The sequence below is a fragment of the Oreochromis niloticus genome, linkage group LG6, assembly GCF_001858045.2.
Source record: "Oreochromis niloticus isolate F11D_XX linkage group LG6, O_niloticus_UMD_NMBU, whole genome shotgun sequence".
In the NCBI taxonomy this organism is placed as follows: Eukaryota; Metazoa; Chordata; class Actinopteri; order Cichliformes; family Cichlidae; genus Oreochromis; species Oreochromis niloticus.
In genome coordinates, this window is record NC_031971.2 from 9,537,047 (window position 1) to 9,562,829 (window position 25,783).

The window sequence follows — 25,783 nt, forward strand, 5'->3', positions numbered from 1 at the left end:
TCTGACCACCACCAGTAGGCAACGGGTGAAGTGTCTTGCCCACTGTCCAAGCTGGGGATCGAACCGGCAACCTTCCGATTACAAGGCGAACTCCCAACTCTTGAGCCACGATCGCCCTGAGCCCACACCCTGAGGAAGTGCTGAATTATCGGCTTAGATGTGAAATTGTCAATTGACAAAGGTAGAGAAGAACCCAGAAAGGAGGCAAGAGAAATACCCTGAGTTGAGTCTAACTCCATAGCTAGCCAAGTGGTGTGGCCTACACCCTTCCCAGATTTTAACCAGTAGGCCAGGGAGCGAATATTGGCAGCCCAATAGTAAAAGCGAAAGTTAGTAAGTTTTAGGTTTCTGTAAATGCACCTTAGCAACTCGAGGTCGTTTACCCTTCCAAATGTAGGAGGAAATTAAAGAATCGACGGTGGCAAAGAAGGACTTAGGGATAAAGACTGGTAAAGATTGAAATAGGTAAAAAATTTAGGAAGAATATTAATTTTAACCTAATTAATTCGACCAGAGTTGTGTGGAAACACAATTTAAATTTAAATAATTAGTTTTTTCATTTCTAAAGCAAACAATTAGTTCACGTGCTTGAAGTCAATTATATAATACTGTGAATTCCTCACAGGTCGCTAATTGGTCGGTCAAAAGTCGTGTCGTTGTTGGTGTGACTTTATTTTATGCCCCGCCCTTTCTACTAAGAACCTTCACGTTCTTAAGCTGTGATTGGTTAAACACACGTCGATCAATTTCTGTTGCAGGGTTGGTTGCAGGGAGGCGGTTGTTGATGTATGTGTCAGAAGTCAGGCAGTCGGCACAGAGAGCAGCTAGCAGGTAAGCAGACAGCAGCAGGCTGCTTTTTTACTACTTAATGCGATTAGCCGCACTTCACAAGTAGCCCACTAACTGTACTCTGTGTGCTCTAAATGAGTTTGCGATAAATAAAAACACATGAACTAAAAGGGTGTTTCGCTCACAGTGTTCGCCGTCTGCGGCTTTTTAGCTTTGGTATTTTGTCTGACCGATTGTAGATAACCTGAAACTCGTGAATGAGCAGCATGAATGGAGCCACTTATTTATAACTCAAACGACAACTAGCCTCTTTTATACTCAGTGTTCACATCAACAGAGCAGGTGTTGGAGTGTGAGAGGAAGTGGTGAGTGGGCTCACCTACACTCAATTGCTAATAATAACTGTAATATAGCGCTTATATATACCTGATAAAGCAAGCTACTGTACTTGTATTTCCACAAAATAGAAACAATAAGTATTATATGTATGTATCTCTTGCACATGTCGCTCCTGTTCAGTGGTAACATGCACTCCTGGGGTGAAATAAATCATTCATTAATGTTGACAGCAATACTACAGGCTGCTGTAGTTTGTTTCAGCCTCCCCTTTGTGTTCCCAGGTAACGATGCAGTTCCTAGGGAGGCTGCTGGACACAGTCTCCTCTGTGTCAACCCTCTTCACCAACCCTTATCGGGTCCGAGATGTGCAGCTGTCTGACTATGGAGGAGGAGGGAAAGTGAAATTAAAAGAGGAGGGACGCATAGTTCTGTACAAGCACACTCAGAGTCAGTCATGGGACTGTCTCCTTACGTGCCCAGAGACACCGAATGTGGCTTTGAGGTCTGTATTGATCACATCAATACACTGTTCTGTGTGTTCTGCAGACTCTGACATGGGTGTGAAAGTTCAGTGTCAGCTGCAAAAACCTTTAGTTTGTTTTTATCAGCATAGTTGCTAATTTCATCCTGTGTCATCTTACTGGTTTACTGGTTTATTCTACATCACCATTACTCAAACATGCAGCTAAGGCCACACCTTTTATTTTATCAGCTATATAGCTTTATAGCAATCATGTAATATCCTAGTAACTGTGACATCATCCATTTTTTTGCGAAACCCTGTTTTCAGCCTTCAGTTTTAACATTTTGGGAGGCATGTTGTTGGATTTTGTGCACCAGAGTTGACCTTATGTAGACACAAGGAGGAAGTACTAAATTATAAACTAGTACTAGCAATCTTGCTTAGGAAGTTGAATCTGTAAAGTACATCTATATTTGCTATTTAGTGCTAAGTAACATTTCAAGTAAAATGTTACAACTTCAGTCATAAAAATGAAAGTGGAGACTATCAGTCGGGATTATCTGGACCATCTTTTAGTAATACAAAAAGCATATAGGTCCTGTCAGGTAATTCCATTACAAATGCTCCTAAAGTATCAAAGACCACAACCAAGCTGAGAGGTCCAGGTTTGTTATTCCTATGAGCAGAGGTGAGGAGCAAAGGTAACATGAAGTCTCCTGTGTTGTCACAATTGACAATCAGAGTAGCCTTACCCCTAACTTTAACCCTTAATAAGTCTTCACTTTAACTTGAACAGTTGTCGTGAAAAGGATTAGTCATAGAAACCAAAGCATTTGATGTACCCAGCTGTAAACATGTTTATTTCTTTCGGCTGTTAAAGTTGGCCATGAGCGTATAAGGGAGTTGACCTGCTTTTGGAGTTGGCCTCAAATTGCCACTCCAGGAGCTGCAGAGTTTGGCAGATCTGCGCTGGCATAACTTTTCAGCTCGGGATGTTGCTGCTTGGCTACAGATCTGAAAGACAGGTTTGAAGAAAGATAAAAAGAAGGTCTTAGAATTGGCCTCAACTGATACCAGACATGTCAAATATTATTAGTTTACTAGCGCAAACCAGATCCTTGTTGGGAGTAACCAGGGGGGACAGGATTAGAGATGAGTGTATCAGAGAGACAGCTAAGGTTGAGTGGTTTGGAGAGAAACTAGAGGTGAGGTTTGGGATGGTTTGAGACACAAGCTGAGGATTAATTGTGGATATATTGAAAGCAAAAGTAAAATAATTTTTATGTACAGTATGTAAAAAAAAAATTAACATTTTGGAAGCTAAAGCAGCAAATAAATAAGAGGAATAAACTTAAACTTAAACACTAATGCTTGAAGCTTTTTTGAATTATTTTTCTTAGCAGAGAGAAATACTTTTTATTCTTATTTGTCTACTAGTTCATTGGTACCACATTAGCAGAGTTTTTGTTATCTATCCACATTTGCTCTTCTTGTAATCATTGCTTTGCCTGCAGGCTGTTTCAGGTGGTGTCAGAGGAAGATGCCATGAACTGGTTCCCGCAGTACGCCCTCAAACTTCGACCTTTCTATGAAACGCTTCTTCTGAAGTGTGAGTCGACACAGCCAATCGTGGACTGCATCCGTGCTCACCCGGACTGGAGCTCCGCCCACATTGCAGTGGAAACAGGCCTGAGAGAGTGTCTCAAACATAACTATGTGCAGAGGTAAGATAAGCCAAATTGATTTTCTTTTTTGGGTTTCTGTGATTATTTTGTATTTATTGTCAGTTTAGTGAGTGAAATGTCAGACAACAGTACATCTCACAGTTCAAAGTGAATCTTCAGGTTTATGGTATTGATGGATAGGTGGATTAATAATGCAGAATGAAGAGAGATGTGACTTATTAGTCAGGAAGTCTGTGCTAGCTAAATGAATCCAGTGCAACAGATGGTATTGATTATTTAATTGGTTTATAGAAAAGCCTCCTGAAAGCACTTATGGTAATATCGAAGCTTGTAGCTCATTAGATACAAGTCATTTATTTTTTCACTGTTTTCTGTGGGAAGGGACAACTGATGGTCTTGTGCATTTTTTGAATTGCTCCCTTATTGGCAAAAGTTTCTGCGTTATTAATAAAAAATGTGACTTTTGAGTCATTTTGAGCCAAAATTAAAAGCTAATTGATTCATTTAGTCTATTAGTGGACATTTAGTTGTAACAGTTTCACAAAAAAAGTCTCTGATTCAGCCTCAAAATCATCCTCTATAAGTAGCGTTGCTGGGAAGTTTAACTTAAAAGACACAATCTGGACAGTAGGTGTGAATGTGAGTGCGAATGGTTGTCAGTGTGTATGTGTTAGCCCTGCGACAGACTGGCGACCTGTCCAGGATGTACCCTGCCTCTCGCCCTAATACATAAAAGGCAGTCCTTCCTTGACCAAAGCAACAATAAGACAAGTCTGCTTAAAAAACAAAACAACAAAAAATACCTGCTCGCGATCTCTCATGCTTTATTGATATGACTTGAAAACTTATAACTGAAGAAATTAGGAAATAAAAAGATTCTTTGGAAAGTTTGTTGGCTAAAGAACACAGAATGCCTCTGTGGTGCTTCAGGGTGCAGAGCTCCCACAACATCAGCTCAAAATCTTTGCATCTCCAGTCAGATCAACGCTCGGGACGCATCAGGTCAGACGCCACTGCATCTGGCATGTGAGCGAGCTGACGCCACGTGTGTGAAGGAGCTTTTGGAAGAAAGCCAAGCTCGCACCGACATTAAAGACCGCAACGGCGAGACACCGATCCACTACGCTGCCAAGCAGGATTCTACGGTAATCATCCAGGTGAGACTCAGCTAAAGCAAGATGGTAGAGTCAGACCTCAGACCCTCTAAAGTGCACATTAAAATGATTTCTCCCTCTCTCCACTTTTCCTGCTGTTTTCATTCTCACCTTTCTCTCCTCATCCAGGTCCTTTGCTCGCGGTTATGCTCCGGTGTGAATGAACTCAACAAGAACGGGGAGACGCCGCTCCATGTGGCCTGCCGTACAGGCCGAGTGGAGGCTGTCAAGGCCCTGTTAGGAGGTGGGGCCAAGTGTGACATCATTGGCGGTACAGGTTACCCCATCCACAGCGCCATGAAATACAGCGAGAAGGGGTGAGTGGGAGGAACGATGAGTTAGTTTTGTGTCTATAGATCAGCAGAATTTGCCGACAGTGTGTCTGTGTTTTACTGCACTAAAGATCACTGAAAATGGGAACAGCTTCTCTGCTTCTCCTTTTTGACCGGTTTCTAGAAATAGTCTGTCTGTAATGTGTGACTGCTCTAAACTATAATGAAGACTGTAGTACATATTGAATGTTGTTGTTTTAATTTCGTGTTCATCTCTTAGTTGTGTGGAGGAGATCCTCAAAGCAGATCCAAACCAGCTCCAGGCAGAGGACTCTTTGTATGGAGGGACGCCTCTCCACTGGGCTAAAACCGCTGAGGTTAGAAACACTACGTTGTGTGCTGTGTAGAAATTCATAATGGTGTGTTTAGTTTTGGCATTGCTCTTGCAAACATCCTGAGAAATTCACATGTCAAATTGATGTTTGACTGAGTTTAATCCTGAGTAAATCTAGCTGCCTGCCAGTGATGGCTGTGCATCCTCTGGTCTCTCAAATCAGCACGTCTGCGAGGGATTAACACGAAGCCAGAGACTTGACTTCATGTTTCTTTCTGTCTTCATGTCTGGGTGATAGATGTGTCGCATGCTGTTAGAGTGTGGCTGTGAAGTGAACTACCTCAGTAAGACCGGAGAGAGCGCCCTGCACATTTTGACCAAGAAGGGTCGCTTTGAGGCGGCTATGGTGTTGCTCACTCACGGAGCGAATGCAAACCTGAGGGGCCAGGATGGAAACACAGCTCTGCACCTAGCCATGAAGGTGTGTATACGATCTGCAAAATGTTCATGAGGAAAAAAGAAAAGGGTTACTGTTTGCAAGACACTGTGAGATTACGGGAGTTGTAAAGTCCCAGCACGTTTGAAACCAGATTGCAACACTCATAAAGAAAACTGAGGTCATGCTTTCTGTTACAGCCAGCGTGTTCACACTGCAAAATCTCCTTCCAGTCTGTTTCGATGAGTTCTTATTCAACAGCAGATGTTTGTTTGTGGGGCACATGGTTAGCACTGCCGCCTCACAGCAAGATGATTCCTGCTTCAAATGTCCTGGCAGGCTGGTGCCTTTGTATCTGGAGTTTACATATTTTCCCTGTGCTTTCTTCCCACAGACCAAAGATGTGCATTGTAGGTTAGTTGGTGATTGTAAATTTGCCATGTGAGGTTGATAGTGTGTATAGCATTAAAGGACTGCATGAATGTATGGTTAGAGAAATATGGCTAAAGCTAAAGTGCAGTCTGAATTGCCACAATGTTTCCATTTTTAAAAATATGTATTATTTTAATGTGAGCTGCACAACTGAGATTTTTCACAATGGGGTTACAAGCCCAGCTAAGCTATTGCAACAAGTACTGATTGTTCAAATACAACTGCAAAAAACTTAAGATGCTGTGTGAAATGTAACTAACTACAAAATGTAATGATTTGCAAATCTGATAATCATATTTTACTCAAACTAGAACTGTGAAAGAAATGTTTTTTTAAATGTTTAAACAGTGAAAATGTGCCAGCTTAAGAAAAACATTTGCTTATTTTGAATTTGATGGCAACAACACGTCTCAAAAAAGTTGCGACATCACTGAGTAGCAGCCCCTCTTGTTTTGACAGCAGTACGCAAATGTCCGTAGAATCAGGAGACCAGTTGCTGGAAGTCTAACTGTTGTCTGATTTAGGATTCTAGCTGCTCAACAGTCCTGCAGACTGCAGGCAGGCCAGCTCAGCGAACTCTTCTCCTACAAAGTCATGCTGTTGTAATAATTGCAGTATGTGGTTTAGTATTGCCTTGTTGAAGGGAAGCATATGTTGCTCTAAAACCTGCTAGTACCTTCCAGCATTTGTGGAGCCTTTCCAGATGTAATAGTTTCAACAAAAACTTCTGGAAGTCTTCTTGAGCCCAATCAGTGAGTTCCTCTATAAACACATTTTTTCCATATTAGGGAACCTCTGCCTATCTTCACCTATGAGAAACTCTCAGAATTACATTCTGTTTTTATTTACTTTTTACCCAGCATCCCAATTTGTTTGGAATTGGGGTTGTATTTTTTGTGTTATCCTTTTTTCCATATCAATAAAAAAATCTTCTCATTTGTTGTGACTGTTCAGATGGACCACATAGAGTTGATCAAAGCTCTAATAGTGTTTGGTGCAGATGTGGAGATTCACAATGATTTGGGGGAGACACCTGGACTCATCGCTGCACGCACCAGCAAAGGTAATGAAAGAGAGAGAGTGAGACGGGGGTTAAAAACGAAACATTTAAACATATAAAGAACGTAGAAGACTGAGTGTGGACTTGTAGTGTTAACAGTGAAATTAGGAGTTAATGTGCTTGACCTAACAACCCTGTTTAATCTCATGTAGTCTGATTTGAAAGCATGTGTCCACTGTGGATGATATTAGTCTGCATGTTGTGGTGGAGCTGTAATTAAGGGTTTATAATCTGCCATTTTATCCCATTATGTATTAATATTAAATGATAACACTTCCTGTTACAGATATATTGCTTCATTGCTATGAAGCCATGAAGCAAGAGTAGTTATTGCTTATAGTCAGTTAAACTTTGTGATCATGCTTTTTTTTTCAGTATGTAATATTGCAACTTTTAGTGAGTGATCCGATTAGATTAGGTTAGATTTTGGTCCACAGAAGCAGAAAATAGAAAAAAGCATTAAAGTAAACTCACTAACTCTAAGTCATCCCACAGGAAATAAAAAAAGTTTCTAATTTCTTTCTGTTGATATATGCAGCTGTTAAACAGTAGAGGGCAGTGCTACAGTTGACTGATATTTAATGTCTTTGTTGTGCCAGACTGTAAAGGTCATATTTAATTGCTGTTATTTTTCTGATCACCCAGTTTTTTTGGCAGAAAGATGGAGACAACGACAAAGATTATAAATTTCACTCTGATTTCTTAGAAAAGCTCAGAGCATCGTTCCTGCTAAATTGTGCCAGCTAATGGATGTTTGCTTTCAAATACAGAGACTGTGCAGGAAACCATTCACAAAGCAGAAATGGCAGTAAACTGAGTTTGTATTGACTTACTGATTTTGAAAATGCATGATAATTGCTAACAGCTTGCTTATGTTCTTGCTTTCTCTCTTCCTCTCATCTCTCTCCGTCTCTCCTCTTTATGGCGTGTGTGCACATCTAACTTGTTGGCTGCTGCTCTGTGTGTGTGTGTGTGTTAACATGAAAGGTCCTAATAGAAAGATACTGCTGGACTTGCTGTGTAGTGTAGGAGTACAGCGTTGTCTCCCTCCCTCCCCCGGCAGTCCTCCTCCTCCTCCTGTCTCCAAGAAGGTCAAGCCTCAAGGCATAGGTAACACCACCACCCCCTCACCTCTGCTCCCCCCTAATGGTTCTCCATTTCCATTTTTCTGTCACTTTAAATGTTCGAGTTTGTGTTGTCAATCAATTTTTTCCCCTTTTTTTCTTAGCTATAGATTATTCTTTTTGTATTATATATTTAATGATTGATTTGAGTAGGTTTTCTAATACAACTTGTATAATCTTAAATCGTTGTAAACGTAATGTAAGAGCTGGATTCAAGTGTTCCTTCATATTTAAATTTAACATGACATTTAACCCTTTAAGCCCGAACCATAAAATAATTGCCTGAAAATTCACATTTTGTGTGTTGAGTCTTCTGACAAATAATAAAAAAAATATAAATTAGCATAGTTGATTTTTAATTGTATCATTTTTGCTATATTGTGCATTATTGGCAATTTTATGCTTAAAAATGTATTGCACAATTTTTTTTAAGGTTCTTTGGGGAGAATAAAAATCACAGTAATGTAGAAGTCTTAAAAACTCATAAAAACCGCATGTATATAATCTGATAGATGAGGCGTTAAGGGGTTAAATGATACAAAAACAGTCTTCAAAGACTGCTCTTAAATATTTTTAAAAGGCTGTCGTAAAATTAGGGCCCAGTAGAATTTAAATTTTTTCCGTAAAAGGTGAGCTGCATGGTGTGATGAGCTCTCCAACACTTCCTAAAAGCAGCAGACTGTGGCAGAGTGTGTGTGGTGATGGTTTTTAAAATAGTGAAACCAGTACATGCTTCATCCCTGCAAAGAATCCTGGCGACCCCATTTTTTTCTTATCGTTTATGCACGAATGTGATGTCACCTGGTTCTCCTATACCAACACCTGTTGTGATTGGCGTTTAGGATTTGAGGACATCATGTATGTGGGGGCTGCAGTGGGTGCAATGAGCAGAGGCATTTCTGAAATAGACGGCCCCCAAATGGAAACGAGAACGTGAGTATAAGACATTTCTGATTAACTCGCAGACTAAGCAACACATGTCCTTTCTGCCACTGCACACCTCTAAATCAAAGCACTCACAGAAGGTTGTAGGCAGACACTGATTATAAAAGACAGACGTGGCCATTGTGACTTTAGCTACAGCTATCATAGATCTGATATTAACTGTGCTGTAAATGTGTGTCTTTTTTCAAAGTGGATGTGACGTTAAAGAGTGGATGTGATATTCCTCATACTTTATCCTAAATCATACTCTGCTTTATCTATACTGTCTATCTAACTCTAAGTGGGGCCATCATTTCTAAAATGATCATAGTGTGTTCAGTTTTTAGATACAGATGTGACACTCACACTGTGACTGTGGCCATAAACTCCTCATGAAAGTGTTTATAAATACAACATTTTATCATTCACTTAAAAATGTAATTAAAATAAGTGTATAATTACTTCACTTTTTGCAGGAGTCACCTACTGCTCACTTTTAGAAAGAATTCAGGCTTACGTTCCTTCTGCTGTTCTGTGCTGCACAATAATAGGTTTCATAGTGTAGTAATGCCATTGTTCAGTATGCACTGAAAGCCTCTGCCCTCCTTGATTTCTTTACCATTTGTTGCCTTTGGCCTGCATGCGTTAAAGGCCTTTCTCTCCAGGTTTACTTTGCTTTGCTTTATTTTTTCTTGCTGTTCTCTGTGTTGTGATGTTTGGTTTTGCTGGTCACATGACTCTTTTCAGTAAACTCTGTTTCAGGGATTCTGCTCTGTTCCAGAGGATCCAAAAAGTTGGATATGCAAGTGATTGGCTGGATAAAATTCACCATATTGGTCATCTGACAGGATGGACAGACTGCTGTGTCTTGATGGTGGCGGTATTAAAGGCCTGGTGCTGATCCAGATGCTGATCGCTCTGGAGAAAGAGGCGGGCAGACCCACCAGAGAGCTCTTCGACTGGGTAGCTGGCACGAGCACGGGAGGCATCCTGGCTCTGGCTATAATCCACGGTGTGTCTGTGTTCTCTTTTCCAGTGCTCAGGGTTTTCATCACATAGCATCAGAACAACAATGACACTTCTTCTATGTGTAGGTAAATCCATGGAGTACCTGCGCTGCCTGTACTTTAGGATGAAGGAGCAGGTGTTCAAAGGATCAAGACCCTATGAATCAGCACCGCTAGAGGACTTCCTCAAAACAGAGTTTGGAGAAAACACCAAGATGACTGACATAAAGTTCCCCAGGTAGATGTCTGAATGTGATAATAGGCAGAAAAATGCAAAATAAAAGCTAAAATTCAAACCAATTGCAGACCTCTGCGCAAGCTGCTTGTCATCTGGGCAGTATTTAATTTTAAGCGAAAAGTATTGTATGTTCTGTATAAACATTGTGTACAAGTAAGTAATAGATAATAGGTATTGATTTGTAAATAACTGAAATAATTTGAGCTTATTATATAATATTATAACACAGTTTATTTCTAACCAACTAGCAGCTCATTCTTTATCGTTATAATACTTTCTTTAAAGCTAGCACACGTTTTGGAGTCAAAGTGAAACAAAGGCAGATGCGATACGTAAAAGTGAGGTCAGAGGTCAAATGTGACATGATGTTTAAATGCTAACTATAATGTGATATTTAGAATCCCCATATAGCAGCATCATTTACTAATTAATGCCAATACAAACGAAGGCAGCAGAATTTTAAACACCATTTTTAAAAAAAATGACATTTTATGAAAGTTTGAACCTATCTGACCTTGAAGAAGACGTCAGGGATCAACAGTAACATGATATTTACAATCCCCATATACCATTCCCTATATAACTATATGTTGTCAATACTAACAATGGCAGCAAAAGACAGTTTTAAATAGCTCTAAATAGCATTATTATCACTTTAACCTTCAGTTTTACATTGAAGGAGAGGTCAGAGGTCATATGTGACATTATATTTTAAATCTTTATGATACTTTATATATGTTGATGTGTTACATGGCACACTTGTAAGAATCACAGTTTTTAAGTTGTAAGGCTATTTGTCTATTTTCGACTAATAAATCATTAGGTTGGCCTTGAACACCTTAGTGGATATAAGCCAAATGGATTATTAACATGAACCCACTCTACACTCCTACAAAGTTTTACTATAATTCATTCATAACTTTTCGACCTGTCACGCTTACGGAGAAAACGACAAATTGTTGCGTTCTAAATGTTATGCAGCCATCTGCCACAAGATGGCGCTGCAGCTTTTACATTGCTATAGAAAAGCACTCCTACAAAGTTTTATTATAATTCATTCAGATTTAACTTCAGACCTCAGTGTTTCTTAGGTTTTATACTAATCAATTAGCCCAAAATTTTCGTTATTTAGTCAACTAAGAATTTAGTCGCCCTAGTTTCTGCTGGTGCTAACAGTGTCATATAAAAGCTTTAAATATCCCACTCTTTTGCTGTGATTGGTCAGTTTTTGAAACTTTGAGCTGGTTTTACCCTGATCACCTAATTTTTTTACTTCCTGAGAATTAAAAAAGAAGTACTGACTGGCTTAGATATGTGTAGCATGGCTCTGTAAACACTAAAATAATACATCAGGAGCCAGATTTTTAAAAATATTTTTGTAATTTGGTTGAAATGATGCTGTTCAAATTTTCAGGTGTTTAAGGAGAACAGGCAGAAGTTTACTATGACATCATGACTTTTCCCTTCTTTCTTTCTTTACAGGGTAATGGTGACCAGTGTTCTGGCAGACAGACATCCAGGCGAGCTTCATATATTCAGGAACTATGACCCTCCATCCGTCTCCAGAGAGGCCCCATACACCACCACTGCCACATTCAAGCCTCTCACCATCCCACAAGGTACATCAGATATCACCTGTGTTTGTTGGGCTACAGCACCAGCCCTCAAGTGTCAAATGTATTAAATGGGATAGTGAACATACCACTGGATGGCACCAAAGGAATTTTCAGCACTCATATTTTAATGTGAGGGTTATGTACTTTCACTTCACTGAGGCAATAAAACCTGAAAACTACGCCTGTGCATGAACACAACACTGAAACTGAGACTGTGTGTGCTGTTCATGAAGGAGTCGTGTCCTCTGCTGTTTGAGTCCCAGCCATGTTGTTGTTACAGGCTGGGAGGATGAGGATGTGTTGATAGTACGATACACAGAAGAGCCACCCAGAAAGATAAGGAAGGTGACAGATGAAGGTGTGTGTATGCGTACAGGACCAAGTCCTGGAAAGTCGTGAAAAATAATAATTAAAAAAAACAGATTTTAGACAGACAGGAAGTGATAATTATGAACTCAAAGCAGTGTAATTGCATTGACTATACATTACTGTCTTACTTATATCCTTGTGTTCATATCAGAACAACTTGTATGGCGAGCTGCTCGCTCCAGCGGCGCTGCTCCCACCTACTTCCGACCAATGGGGCGCTTTCTGGATGGAGGGCTGCTGGCCAATAACCCGACACTAGATGCCATGACAGAAGTCCATCAGTACAATAAGGCCTTAAAAGCAGAGGTAAGCAACTGGAACTCTATTCACTTTCCTTCCTTTATGCACTTAATGGACGTTAAGCCACATGGATTTGTTCATGACTTCTTCTCTGCACGTGTCTCTCTTAGGGCCGTGAGAAGGACACAAAGAAGCTGGGTATAGTGGTCTCTCTTGGAACAGGTGAGCCAAGTAACTTTGTGTCAAATTGTTAAATTGTGTGTGTCAGGAGAATTATTCTAAAACACTTCTTCAGTTGAGAATCAGAGAGGAGAAACACACACTGCAGTTAGTTACTTGCAAGCAAGGGCAGCCACAGCACTCGCACAGAAGTACGGGCTCTGAGACTCGCCCCGTGCCACTGCCCTGGTCTTTATTTATACATCAGTGGGTGTTTGTTCCTTACATTGGAATGTGAATGTTTAGGTGTGTGTGTGTGTGTGTGTGTGTGTGTGTGTGTGTGTGTGTGTATGTGTGTGTGTGGGGTCAAAGCATGACCCCATATATGACTTCCCTAAACCTGCTGGCCTGGAAGTCCAGCAGTTCATCTAAACAAAATGCACTTAGAGTAAAACTGACATAGCTACGTTTATAATACCATAAAACAATAAAAGAAGGTACGACCTCTCCCATGCTCCCAGGATGTGGGGGGTGAATACCAGAACACTCTGGAATCACACAAAGCTCCTAGGATGAGACATTCTTTCAATATACCATCTACTACATACTTCTAAACACAAATGATTACATGCAGCATTCTACCATAAGTAAACCTATATAATTAAAAGATTATACTGACATTATATTGACAATGTGAGTGATATCTCTTCTTCTGTGTCTTTAATATACATTAATGCAAAGAAAACTGATATATACACACACTGGCCACTTTATTAGGTACATATCACTAGTACTGGGTTGGGCTCTGTTTTGCTTTTAGACCTGCCCTAATTCTGTGTGGCACAAATTCAACAAGGTGCTGAAATGATTCCTCAGAGATTTGGGTCCATATTGACGTGACATCACAGAGTTGCTGCAGATTGGTTGGATGCACATAAATGATGTCATGTTCAAGGAACCAGACATGGCACATTGTTCTGCTGGACACAGCCTTCAAAAGATTGGTACAGTGGGATCATAAAGGACCACATAGGCATACAATATAGACATAGCAACAATAGTCAGGTAACTGTGGTGTTTAAATGATTTCATTTAGCACTAAGGGGCCCAAGAGTGCCAGGAAAGTATCCTCTACACCATTACACCACCAGTAGCAGTGCAGACGTTTGTGTTTTTCATGCCAGATTCTGACCCAACACTCTAAATGTTGCAGCAGAAATTGAAACTTATCAGACCAGGTACTGTTTTTCTAATCTTCTGTTGTCAGTTTTTGGTGACATGTAGCCTCAGTGTGCTGTTCTTAACTGATAGAAGGACACCTGTTGTGGTCTTCTGCTGCTTTATCCCATGTGTTTGACATGTTTTATGTTCAGAGATGCTCTTAGTTACCTTAGTTGATACTTAGTTGACCATTCTCTTGTAAACCTTAGAGACGGTTGTGTGGGAAAATCCCAGCAGATCAACAGCTTCTGAAATACTCAGCAGCCTGTCTGGCACCAACATCTGTGTCACTTAAATAAAGTTTCTTCCTCATTCTGATCCTCAGTTTGATTTTCATGTCTAAATGCACTGAATTGCTGCCATGTGATTGACTGATTTAGATATTTGTGTTAACATGCAGTTGAACAGGTGTACTTAATTAAGTGGCCAGTGGGTGTATATATCAGTTGTCTTGGCATTTAATCTATATTTAGATGCTATCTGACAACTCGACAGTTTGTGTAAATGATAACAAAAAACCCCAAACAAACAGTAATTTGCATATTGCACATTGTGAATAACTAGCTTGAGTTCAGTGTCTCTAATTGAAGTCCCCCTCCCCTTTATCATTTTGTACACGTGCTCCTGTGTGTCTCCAGGTAAACCTCCTCAGGTGGTGGTGAGCTCTGTGGATGTGTTCCGACCCTCCAACCCACTGGAGCTGGCCAAGACCTTTGTAGGAGCAAAAGAGCTGGGCAAAATGCTGGTGGACTGTGTGAGTATCATTTTTTCAGTTTATGTTTGTGAGTGGTTAACTCTGGCCATTGCTGTAATGTGCCCTGATTATTTATTTTTATTTAATCTGGTATTTGTGTTTATTCCATTTGACATTTGTGCATGTATTGGTGTTCTAATAAGAAAAGCATTTGTTAAAGCATGTTTGTCTTGCTCATTCTAAAAATGTCTCTCTTACTGCACAGTGTACAGACTCTGATGGCTGTGCAGTGGACAGGGCCAGAGCGTGGTGTGAAATGATCGACACCATTTACCACAGGTCAGAAACGACACACGTGTTAGTTTTGGTTCTTTTTTAATGCATCCTCTTTTCTCAGCCTCTCTGTATTTGTACCAACTTGCTCTCATCCATTTATCTTAGAATGCTTGTAGTTGTTTCTTATTCTCAGACGCTTCATCTGCAGTGGTTTAAAAGGAGTTCCTGTAAGACTGAGTGTTTACTTCAATTTAATTCAGTTTTATTTAAATGGTGCCAAATCACAACAACCGTTATCTCAAGGTACTTTATATTGTAAGGTAAAGACCCTACAATAATACAGAAAATAGAGAAAAGCCCAACAATCAGATGACCCCTCTGCGAGCCAGCAGGAAGAAACCTGCACCAGAATCGGGCTCATATAGGGGCGGCCATCTTCGGTGAGCGGTTGGGGGTGAGTGGACGAGACAGGACAAAGACATGCTGTGGAAGAGAGCCAGAGATTATTAATAACTATTGATTAAATGCAGAGAGGTGTATAAACACATAGTGGGTGAAAATGGTGACTGAAGAAGAAACACTCAATGCATCATGGGAATCCCCCAGCACCCTACACCTATGGCAGCAAACTCAGGGTCACCTGTTCCAACCCTAACTATATGCCTTATTAAAAAGTTACATTTTAAGCCTAATCTTAAGACTAGAGATGGCGTCTGTCTCCCGTGTCCGAATTGGAAGCTGGTTCCACAGAAGAGGAGCCTGAAAGGCTCTGCCTCCTATTCTACTTTTAAACACTAGAAGCTACAAGTAAGCCTGCAGTCAGAGAGCGAAGTGCTCTAATGGGGTGAGACTGGTCTATGAGGTCATTAAGGTAAGATGGGGCCTGATTATTCAAGACGTTTGTGAGGAGCAGGATTTAAAATTAGATTCTGGCTTTAACAGGGAGTATGACTGCATCCACATAGATATGATTCACACGTGCATTACATGTGAACTGTCACAGTCATCAAATCTGCAGCATGTCAGTTATCTAGAAGTAGGACAATTATGACCAACCTATATATGACATGACTGCAGTTTTGTCACATTCTACATTACTTTACATGGATGTAGTTATGACATTTTAGTTCAGTTTGGTTTTAATTAAGTTTTATTTATATAGCATCAAATCACAAGTCAACTCAAGGCACTTTATATTATAAGGTAAATTGCTTTACAGTAAGAGAGAGAGAGAAAACCCCCCAAATCAGATGACTCCCTATGAGCAAGAACTTGGTGACAGTGGGAAGAAAAACTCCCTTTTAACAGGAAGAAATCTCCAGGCTCAGGGAGAGGGGCGGCTATATGTGGTTGAGGGTGAGGAGAGGAAGACGAGGTAAAAGAAGCACTGTGGAACTAACTGCTGTGTCTTTTAGCTTCATGGATAGATAAAGGTGCACATCATTTAAATAGCAATAGAAATATATATAATATGCCTGCCTAAGAGAAGCATGTAGAATATAAATTGAACTGGTCCCTGCAGAGAACCCTGTGCAACTCCATATTTAACCTTATTGTGTGAAGAAGACTCCCTGTTTACATAAGCAAGTTGAAGTCTATTAGATAGAGTTGTGCCATCGCCTTGTAAACTAATCTTTGAAAGCTGAAATTTACTGTTTAATAAACTCTAGTTCTAATATTGAAACCTTTTTTTTCACTTGATGTACCTAATTTACAGTTTCATTGCAGCACAATTTGAGCTTTTTAATTTGCAGACACGTTTGTGCATTTGTCTTTCATTTCTCTCAGTTTCTCTGTGAAGAATCTAGGAAGAATCTGTATTTTGGGGACGGCAGGAAGACATGCATCTATAAATATATAGATGTTTGTGTTTATAAATATGATATCAGTTCATACATATAAATTTTGATGTCAGTGTTTCCGTTAAGTTGTGTGATAAAAAGGACCCTAAAGTGTCACAAGGTCATGAGGTTATGTTGCATCTCCTCTTTTTCACTGTACTCACGTGAGAACCTGAGACCAAATGCTGTAGTTTCACTTCTGCTAGAAACTCATAAAACACCAAATAACAGGTTTGCACTGCAGTCAGTCAGTTTAGCACACACACTCTTTCTCTGTTGTAACACATGGTTCAGCATTGTCTTGTAAGCAAGCCTACAGTGGAAAAGAAGCATGAACGTAGCTCCAAAAGCTCTTCAGCAGTAATGGTGATTTTTTTTCTGGTGTTTTTATTTAACCTTTTTTTTTTTTTTACATTTAGTCTTTACTGTCTTTAGAATGTCTCTCTGCACAGTTAGTTATCATTATTTTGTTTATTAATCACTGTGTCCATTGCATTGTGTGCAGATTGAGTCCCCAACTATCTCAGGAGGTGATGCTGGATGAGGTGAGCGACGCAGCCCTGGTGGACATGCTGTGGGAGACCCAGATGTATCTGTATGAGAAGAGGGAGGTCCTCCAGTCTCTGGCAGAATTACTACTGAACAACTAAAAGCACAAGAAAATCACAAATGGAGGCTGTGAAGAGTGTTTGAATGGAGCAGTGAGATTACTGAGCTGTATGTCTGACTAAAAACTGTAATGTGTGTGTTGTTGTGCTCTGTTACCAAACTGAATGAATCAGTTTGAGTATGAGTACAAAAGTATTAAATATGTGGAAAGCTAACCCAGGAAACAACTGACCTACTAAAGCCTGTTTACAGGTGTTTTATGTAGCATCATGTGACCTTAGCACTGATCCTGTGGTGGTTTATCAGGTTTACTTCTAACATATGAACCAATGAAGAAGTTGAAGTTGTACTGGGGAAATGTAAACTGACTGTTACAGTGTCATGTAAGTTTCCACCCCCCCTACACTGTGGGTTAATCTACCTCTGGATTTGTTGAGGTAAGTCTGGAGTGTTTCCTTCCCTTTTTTCTTCACTTGTTCGTCACATTCACTTCAGACACACACTTACAAATACACCCGAGTCATTGAATTTTTCCCTTAAGCTGTGTGATAAAAGGGACCCTGAGTTGCCACCAGAGCATCAGCAGTATTCTGAGGTGCAGCTGAGATGGTGGTGATGTTGAACCAGTTCTGCCTTATGTGTGGGACCCACATTTGTACCTTTTCTTCCTTCCGTAGTGATCTAATGCCTTTCTGAGTTATTTAAACTGACTTGAAACGTAATATTTAGCCTCATGTCTGTTGATAAAATATGATATTAATATGAAATCTTAAAACTGACATGAAAGATATATTTGAATGAATCATCTACATGAAAGATAAAGGAACAGAAGCCCTGCTGCTATCTGCACAACACGGACAGGAGGAACAAATTATTTTGTATTTGTATTTTTTTGTATTTGACTTAATCCTGAAGTATAAATGGTATGGGAATAAAATATCTGAATATTGACCGAACTGCTTTGTTGTTGTTTCAGTTAATCTCAGTCAGCCTGCACCGTTATAAACTTGGCTGTTTATTGCTTTGAAACCCTCTATGCATGATAAGGAGCTTTCTTGTATTGATGTCAGTGGCTTCTATTGCTTCCTTTGGCCAACTTCTTGTCCCAGCAGAGTATCTGACCAACAGCAGGGTGTAGATGTTGCCCTGGATCTTGTCCACCCCATTTGGCTGACTCCTCAGAAGTCGCCTTACTCTCTGCAGGTGTTTGGTGGTTGCAGCTTGCCAAGCGGCCTCTTCATGGTTGCCATTTGCCTGTGTGATTCCAAGGTACCAGTACTATAGCTGTCCTCAATGCTTGAAATGGTTACTTTCTGGTAATGCAATCAGACTGCAATTCTCCGGTAGGAATGACATTCCAGTGTCATTGCTGGTTGCTGGATTCAACAACAGAAGTTTGGTATGTTGTAACATCTGTAATGATGATTTGTTTGTCAGTCCAGGCATGATTTAGGTGATCCAAATGCAATTACCTGAACAAAGTCTTTAATGTTGTCCTAACTTAGTACAGTAGCAGTGGATGTGGGTTGGAGTTGCAATGACCTTCAACCTGCAGGTGACCACACCATTTGTGACGGAGAACTCATCTCCATGTGTCATGCAAGGAAACAATCATATTCTTTAAAGCCGTTATATTTGCTCTACTTAAAAAAAAATGTCTGCTCTCGCAGAACAGAAAAGATTGACAGGGGAAGTTTATTTCTGCTGCTTGTATCTGTGATCTCGTTCTTTCAATCTTTAAATCAAGCTTATGACCATAGGTGAAGACAGGGGCGTAGCTCAGACAGTAAATTGAGATCTTTGCTTTTACACTCAGCTCTGTCTTCACTTCAAACTGGGAGTTTAAGATCTGAACCAGGGCCTCTGTCAGATGTCTCCAGCTCAGCTCCTCTCCTCACCTGAGTGTCCAGACCATACAGCCGCAGATACCCAAGCTGTTTATTGAGGTCAGTATCTCTCAACCCAAGACACTAACTCAGGCTCCCTCCCCAGTGTCCCGAGAGGTGACATTTCATGTCCCACTCATCAGCCACTGATAGCTCTGACCACCGTCCGACAAACAATAATGTCATGAAAGCGTATTTTAAAATAGGGTTATGCAAACATAGCTATTAACTTTTCATTCTGGACGCCTTCTCTCTGTGTAAAATGAATTTGTTATTTTATTTTAATTACATGGTGTGTATATACCTTTCAGATGATCAGAAGACAGGAAAACATCAGTAAAGAAACAATTTTGCCAAGCAAAAGTGCAAATCAAATGAAAAGTAACACAGGTTAGTCTAAAGTAGAATTAAACTTCGGCAAGATTCATATAAATGTGTTACGTTCCCCTAAAACGGTCTAGGGGATGAGGAGAAGTAACAAAAAGTGTCTGGGTCAGAAAAAGGAGACAGAGGCAAAATGTTTAAATTAAAGAGTTTTATTACAGTTTCTAGTAATAGCTCAACTAAAAGAGACGGACAAGCTGCTATTACCATTTAAAGAAACAAAAAAAAAAAAAACTTAGGCGTCAGTCAGTAAACTGAAAAATAAGGTATAAAGAGTTTAGTCAGCAAACACTCCACAGAGCAGCAGTAAACAACCTCCAAACAAAAACAGCTCACTAGCTGCAACCACCAACATGGATCTCTGGCACCAGAGCTCACCTTTCTCTGGCCTTAAATACCTTTAACTGCTGATGGGAGTCAGCTGTACAAAAGAAAAAGGTGGCACCTGAGGCAGGAGAGACAGTAGGACATGCCTACACAGGCGACTTCAGGAGGAGGCCCTGCTAGGACCGTAACAAAATGACGCCAAAGATTACTAATATACTAATACTTACCACTCGATCAACGTCTTTCTGCTCACTTTCTAGAGTTGCAAGACTTTGATAAATATTGTTGAGTGCAGGTCCAGAGCTTTAAAGAAATCTCTTTCCACAGACAAATGACTATTCTATATTATTCAGGTATTCAGGAGCAGATTTTTGTCAGGGCACCATACAGCTAGGTATACCTCTTCCCTTTTATTGATGAGATAGCAGAGTAAAGTTAGAGCAAATGGAAAGTACTCTGTACAAAACCTGGAGCTGTACTCAACTACAATACTTTAGACTTTTTTTTTCAAAAGGCATCAACAACACAGACACAGTGGATATCATTCACAGAACAATGTTTTCAACCAGGATGTAAACGTTTTTATTTCTGCTGTTAGGTTGTTATAATTGGACATTTTCACATGTTTTAAATGAGACAAAATGTTCACACTTCAGATGTTTTGTTAAATCCAATTGTTTATTTGATTGGTTGTAGTTTTTTATGGGTAAGATGTTATAATACCCTGGTTCACTCAGTGACTACTCCGTCTCCTAAAAATCTTCTTTAGTTCAGTTCAATTCAATCCAACAGTATTTACATACAAATGAATTGAATTGAACTGAACTAAAGAAAAAACCCAACAATCCCCTATGAGCAAGCACTTGGCGACAGTGGGGAGGAAAAACTACCTTTCAAAAGGTAGAAACCTCCGGCAGAACCAGGCTCAGGGAGGGGCGGCCATCTGCCGCGACCGGTTGGGGGATGGTGGAACCGATGACAAAGTTATACACAACTAAATATTAAAGCAAATATGCTTTTAAATGGATGTTTAGGCACTGGAAGTGACTGTTAATATTTAGTTGTATATTACTGTGATTTTATAGGAGACGGAGTGGAAGTCACTTAAGTGAATAGTCTCAAAAACCAGTTGCGCTTCGTTTTCTTTTTTGGTTTTTCTTTTGGCACTTTGTCTTCTCGGGCCTCTGGACTTTCTGGTTTGGTTGTCTCTTGCAGATACTGCAAAAACTCCAGAAGTGAGATCTTTTCTTCTTCTGTTTGCCCGAGTTGGTTGCAGATTGTTGTGTCCCCCAGGTTTTGCTTCTCCACGATTTCCAGGTGGGAAGCTTTGGTTTTCTCCAGCTCTTCTTTTAAGTTTTGTGCCTTCAAATCATTTTTTTCACAAAGAGCCTCACTGGTGCTGAGTTTGTCTTTCAGCTCAGCGAGCTCACAGTTGGCTCTTTGTTCCTGATCTTCACGCTTTGCAACTTCCTCTTCTAGAGTCTTTGAGTTTTGAGGAGCTGCTCACGGAGTTGTTCGATCTCTTCTTGCTGTTTTTTGCACTGGATCTCCAACTCAGCTTCTCGATCGGTTTTCACATCTGTAGAGTCTGTGTGTGGAGCTTCTGCAGTTTGTGTTGAAGCATCCACACTCAGCTCTGCAGCTGTGACAGCTGTGTTGCTGTCTTCAACAGGAGCCTCACTCACCTCAGGGGTGAAGTTCTCCTCGGGTGTCTTTCTACGAGACTCTTCCAGCTGTGTTTGGAGCTCAAGGATGGTTTTTTGAGCGTTTCCTCTGCAGCACTGTAGCTGAAAGCGAAGCCAATCTTTCTGAGTTTTAGCTGCAGCAGCTTTGTGGTTTGCAGCTGTCATTTTATAAAGATTGGTTTTGCACATGTTCTGAGCCTCCTGCAGGTGGAATCTCAGCGCACCCAGTTCATCAGTCTCATTGTATGGACGACTGCCATCATTTGGTGTTAAGTGAGGCTGTGGCTGAGATGGCCCATTGTTGGTGTTATGGTCAGGATGGGGCTGATGTGGCACACGCCCTTGTTTTGGCAAAAACCGTGGATTTTGCCAATGTTGCCCAGGCCCATTATTGGGTTTAAAGTGGGCATTGGGCTGATGTGGCCAAGGCCCTCGATTGGGTCCAGGGTTTTTGGCTCTGGGGTTTGGGTTTGCATTTTTCTGCATCTTCTTCTTGTTTGCACCCTTTTGTTTGGCAGCATCAGATGGAGTCCCCTCATTTGGTGCCTTGTTTTTCCCTCTTTGGTTTGAGTTTTGCTGCTTAGGGTGAACAGCGGCCGACGAGGTCCCTTCCTGGGGATCAAGATTTTGCTGCATATGTTGCATTTCTCTTGTCTTCGGTCTTACAGTGTCGAATGATATTTTTTTCTATTCGATCGGGGTTTGGGTTTGTGTTTTGTTGCATACACTGAATGTGTCAAATCTTTGTCTAGAGGATGGCTCGTGGTGTGTTCCTATACAGTTGCACAGTTCTGAGACATACTGAGTGCATGCTGGTGTCCTACTTAAGGACTTTTGAGAGAATGTTATTGCTCAATTTCCTTTTGATCCTTTGATCTGGAGTTTGATGTCATGGAGTGCAAATGGAGCATGATGTCATCCACTTAGCAGAGAGTCTTGTTTTTCTTTGAAATAGAATTCTACCAAACTCAAATAAAAGTCTTTAACTTTGTATGAGATGTTAAATTCCCAATGGAAAGGCCAAATCTACCCGAGAAGCTTCAATCAATGCTTCAGGATCAACATGTTTTCTATATACACCTTTAGGATGTTGCATCTTCAAAAAATAAAAATGAAATGACTGAGCCTCACACAGGAATATTGTTGCTACTTGTTTTCTGAACCTTCTCTTAGCCACATGTTCATAACATCAGTGTCTGTTCACTGCCTCCTGCAGGACGCTCTCTTCTTCCACTTTCTTACAGAACCGATACTGCCTCTCCTGGCATTACCAGTGTAACAACACACTGTCGTTTATCAAACTCATTCTGTCTGTTTCTTCAGATGAATAACATGATCTTGTATCTATGTATCTTTAAAAGAGTCTTTGTCACAATAATTTCTGTCCCAATGCAAAAAGAAAGATTTTCAAAGCTTCAAGTTTAAAAGGAAATAATGTTATTTAAAGTCTGATGCTAGCTGAAGTGATGATTACAATTCTAAATGTTCACTTGTTTGCTATACATATCTATATTTATGTGCCATTTGTGGCATAGAATGGAATATGTTCAAAGCAAATCTTAAAATAATTGGCTCAACACAAAATAACATTGAGCTACTGCTTTTGGCAAATTTTGCATAGTTTGATCTCTCCTAATACAGACACACGGAGAAACAGAAGCTTGAAAGTTTGTTAAAAATAGGAAGGTACTTACTTTTTTATTATTTCACGTCTCAAGGATTACTCTATCATTCTGGCAAACAAGGTTATACAGTCATATGGCTTACTAATTCAGTGTTCTGGTTCACTTTCCCCACTTTTTACCTCATTTGGTGGCTGCAGCAGGGAAAAGCAAATGCCAAGCATACAAATTTGAATATCAAACCCATTTGGAAAAGACTCAAGACTGGATTGAGGGAGTGAAACGGTAATCTTCTGTGGTTTTGTAACCTTATCGTTCTGTGCGAGCAGGAAAAAACTTAAATGACGTTGAAGCTGTGCTGAAAAAATAAATGTAGAAAGAAATCTCATGTGCAACTGAAATATGTATTTTGCCTGATCATTAAACTTTAATGGTAACTTACTGGTTGTGATTTACAGTAATTTAACTATTAATAATAAGTGAATGCCATATGCCACATATGAGACTGAATAAAAAAAATATAATATATATTAATTTTCAAAGTGACAGAATGAAAAAGTTAAAATCTTAATTTACAGTTTTTTATTTTTTAAAGTTAATAAATTGAATGTAAATATATTTAAAAAACTGAAAAAAGTCTAGAAAAAAACCCTGTTTAAGTGAGACAGCACAGGGTTTACAAATGAACTGGTGAAATTGTACCTATTTGCTGAGGCAGTACAATGAGAGTCCCGGGTGGGGTGGCTGTAGCTCCGGAGGTAGAGCAGGTCACCTACTGATCGGAAGGTTGGTGGTTCGATCCCTGGCTCCTCCAGTCTGCATGTCAAGTATCCTTGGGCAAGATACTAACCCCAGTTTGCTCTCTGATGCATCCATCAGAGTGTGAATGTCAATAGAAAGCACTTGGAGACAGTGATTGTGGCATGTTGTATAGAGTGCTTTGAGTACTCCGGGAGAGTAGAAAAGCACTATATAAGAATCAGTCCATTTACCATTTGTACAGTATAATTTGAGGCAGCAGTTCATAACCTACAGAAATTATGCAACGCTTTCAAACTGTCGGTGGTCTAAGCAGCAGTCCTTTCTATCCACTTTTTCACTACACACTTTAACCACATTACAGTTCAATGTATTTTTTCTTAATCTCATCAGTCCGATGTTTTCCTGTGCTGGCTTGAACACCTTTAGGCTTTCACGTCAGAGACTTTCTCACTGCTCTAATACAACTCTGACTAAACTCAATGCTGCAAACTCAGTTTGTGATTACCAACAAATGCATGTCACTTTGTTCCTCATGAATCAGTAGAAAATAAAATCCACTTTCACTGAAGCCTCAGTGTATTTTAGCATAGGCTTTACAGTTAGCCTTTGAATTAGCTGAAGCCAAGATGTCATCTTGAGATTTTCAGAGAGCCTTTTCCAGAGGAAAGACTATTATACTGAGTCATGCACCACCTCAGCAGTTATTGTTCCTCGATGGAATTCACTGAAGGTGTGTGTACTCATAACTGGACGCCATGGCAGACACTGCAGGACAACACACTTCTACACTCCCATATCGATCATTCCAGCTGTTCATCCACAACATCACTGAATCCTAAATTCAGTTATTTCCATAATGATGCTTGCTCGTAACTGCAAAGCGACACTAGCAGTATTGTACTTAGAGATTAGCTGGTGAAGCGACAATTGCCTGGCACATAAAAACCCTGGATACTATTGTTATGGTTTCTGCTAATGAAAATAGCTTGCACCTGCTGTGAGCTTCAGCTGTTGTGTCTTAGGAACAAGCTGAAAACTTTCAAAAATCCACATTCATGCTCACAGCAGTTTGGTGCACGATGCTTTAATAAACACTTTTAACATCAGTTTCCATGTTTTGGTTTTTTTATGTTTTGGTTTTTTTCCCATCACCATTACGTTTTGTACAACCATCAATTTGTCTTTAACCGCTCATATTTCTGGTGTGATTAACCTCTCATAAAGACAAAAGAGCGCATAAGAGATGGCAAAGAGATGTCCTTTCAATAGTTGAATTTTTGGAAAGCATTTATACTAACATTAATGGTGACTCTCTTTATAAGAGGCCTGGTGATGATTACATGGTTGATACTGGTGGTAAATACATGTTTCCTCCTCACTGAAAACTCTGTTGATGCCTGCGTAATACCTTGTAATTGTTCAATCCACAGCTTGGAACAAACAACCTGCTGATGCAATCTAGAGGCCACAAGGTCCCCATTAACACAAACGCCTGTCTGGCAACTGTTTCGTTGGGGAAGTGAATGCCTGCTGATTGCCCAAAGGGCCGCTCATTATTGTTACATTCACTAAGTGCATTTTAGGGCATTTCTATTGTTTCTTTTAATGTCAGTCTGGTCTTTTCTTTTTTTGCCGCCCTTATTCCCAGCATATAAAAAATAGGACAGGAAAAAGCAAAGACTGTTGGTGGTGTGGCCATCAGGCTGCAGAGGGTCATAAAGGGTCATAAAGGGTCATGGGAAATGGGGAAGAGTAACCATCACTCACTGCACAAAATAGATTTCAAAGCCTTACTTATCAGGGCTCGCAAAATCGCTAGCCCGACGTCCCGGGGC

The 25,783-nt window shown here is 40.2% G+C and overlaps 1 protein-coding gene across 2 annotated transcripts; it reads left to right on the plus strand.

Annotated features, from left to right (window-relative positions):
- Positions 1–758: 758 nt before the first annotated feature.
- Positions 759–18,235, plus strand: pla2g6 (phospholipase A2, group VI (cytosolic, calcium-independent)). Of its 2 annotated transcripts, XM_019360348.2 has the most exons (19): positions 759–831; positions 1,410–1,630; positions 3,106–3,315; positions 4,253–4,433; positions 4,560–4,747; positions 4,983–5,079; positions 5,335–5,517; positions 6,859–6,967; positions 7,952–8,074; positions 8,931–9,021; positions 9,861–10,024; positions 10,107–10,257; positions 11,740–11,876; positions 12,154–12,231; positions 12,394–12,548; positions 12,653–12,704; positions 14,501–14,616; positions 14,822–14,895; positions 17,179–18,235. In XM_019360348.2, exons 2-19 carry the CDS (start codon positions 1,416–1,418, stop codon positions 17,321–17,323), a joined length of 2,469 nt encoding a protein of 822 aa, XP_019215893.1. In that variant the 5' UTR covers positions 759–831; positions 1,410–1,415; the 3' UTR covers positions 17,324–18,235. The 2 variants fall into 2 exon arrangements, with proteins under 2 accessions (XP_019215893.1, XP_019215894.1); XM_019360349.2 differs by lacking the exon at positions 12,154–12,231.
- The last annotated feature ends 7,548 nt before the right edge of the window (positions 18,236–25,783 follow it).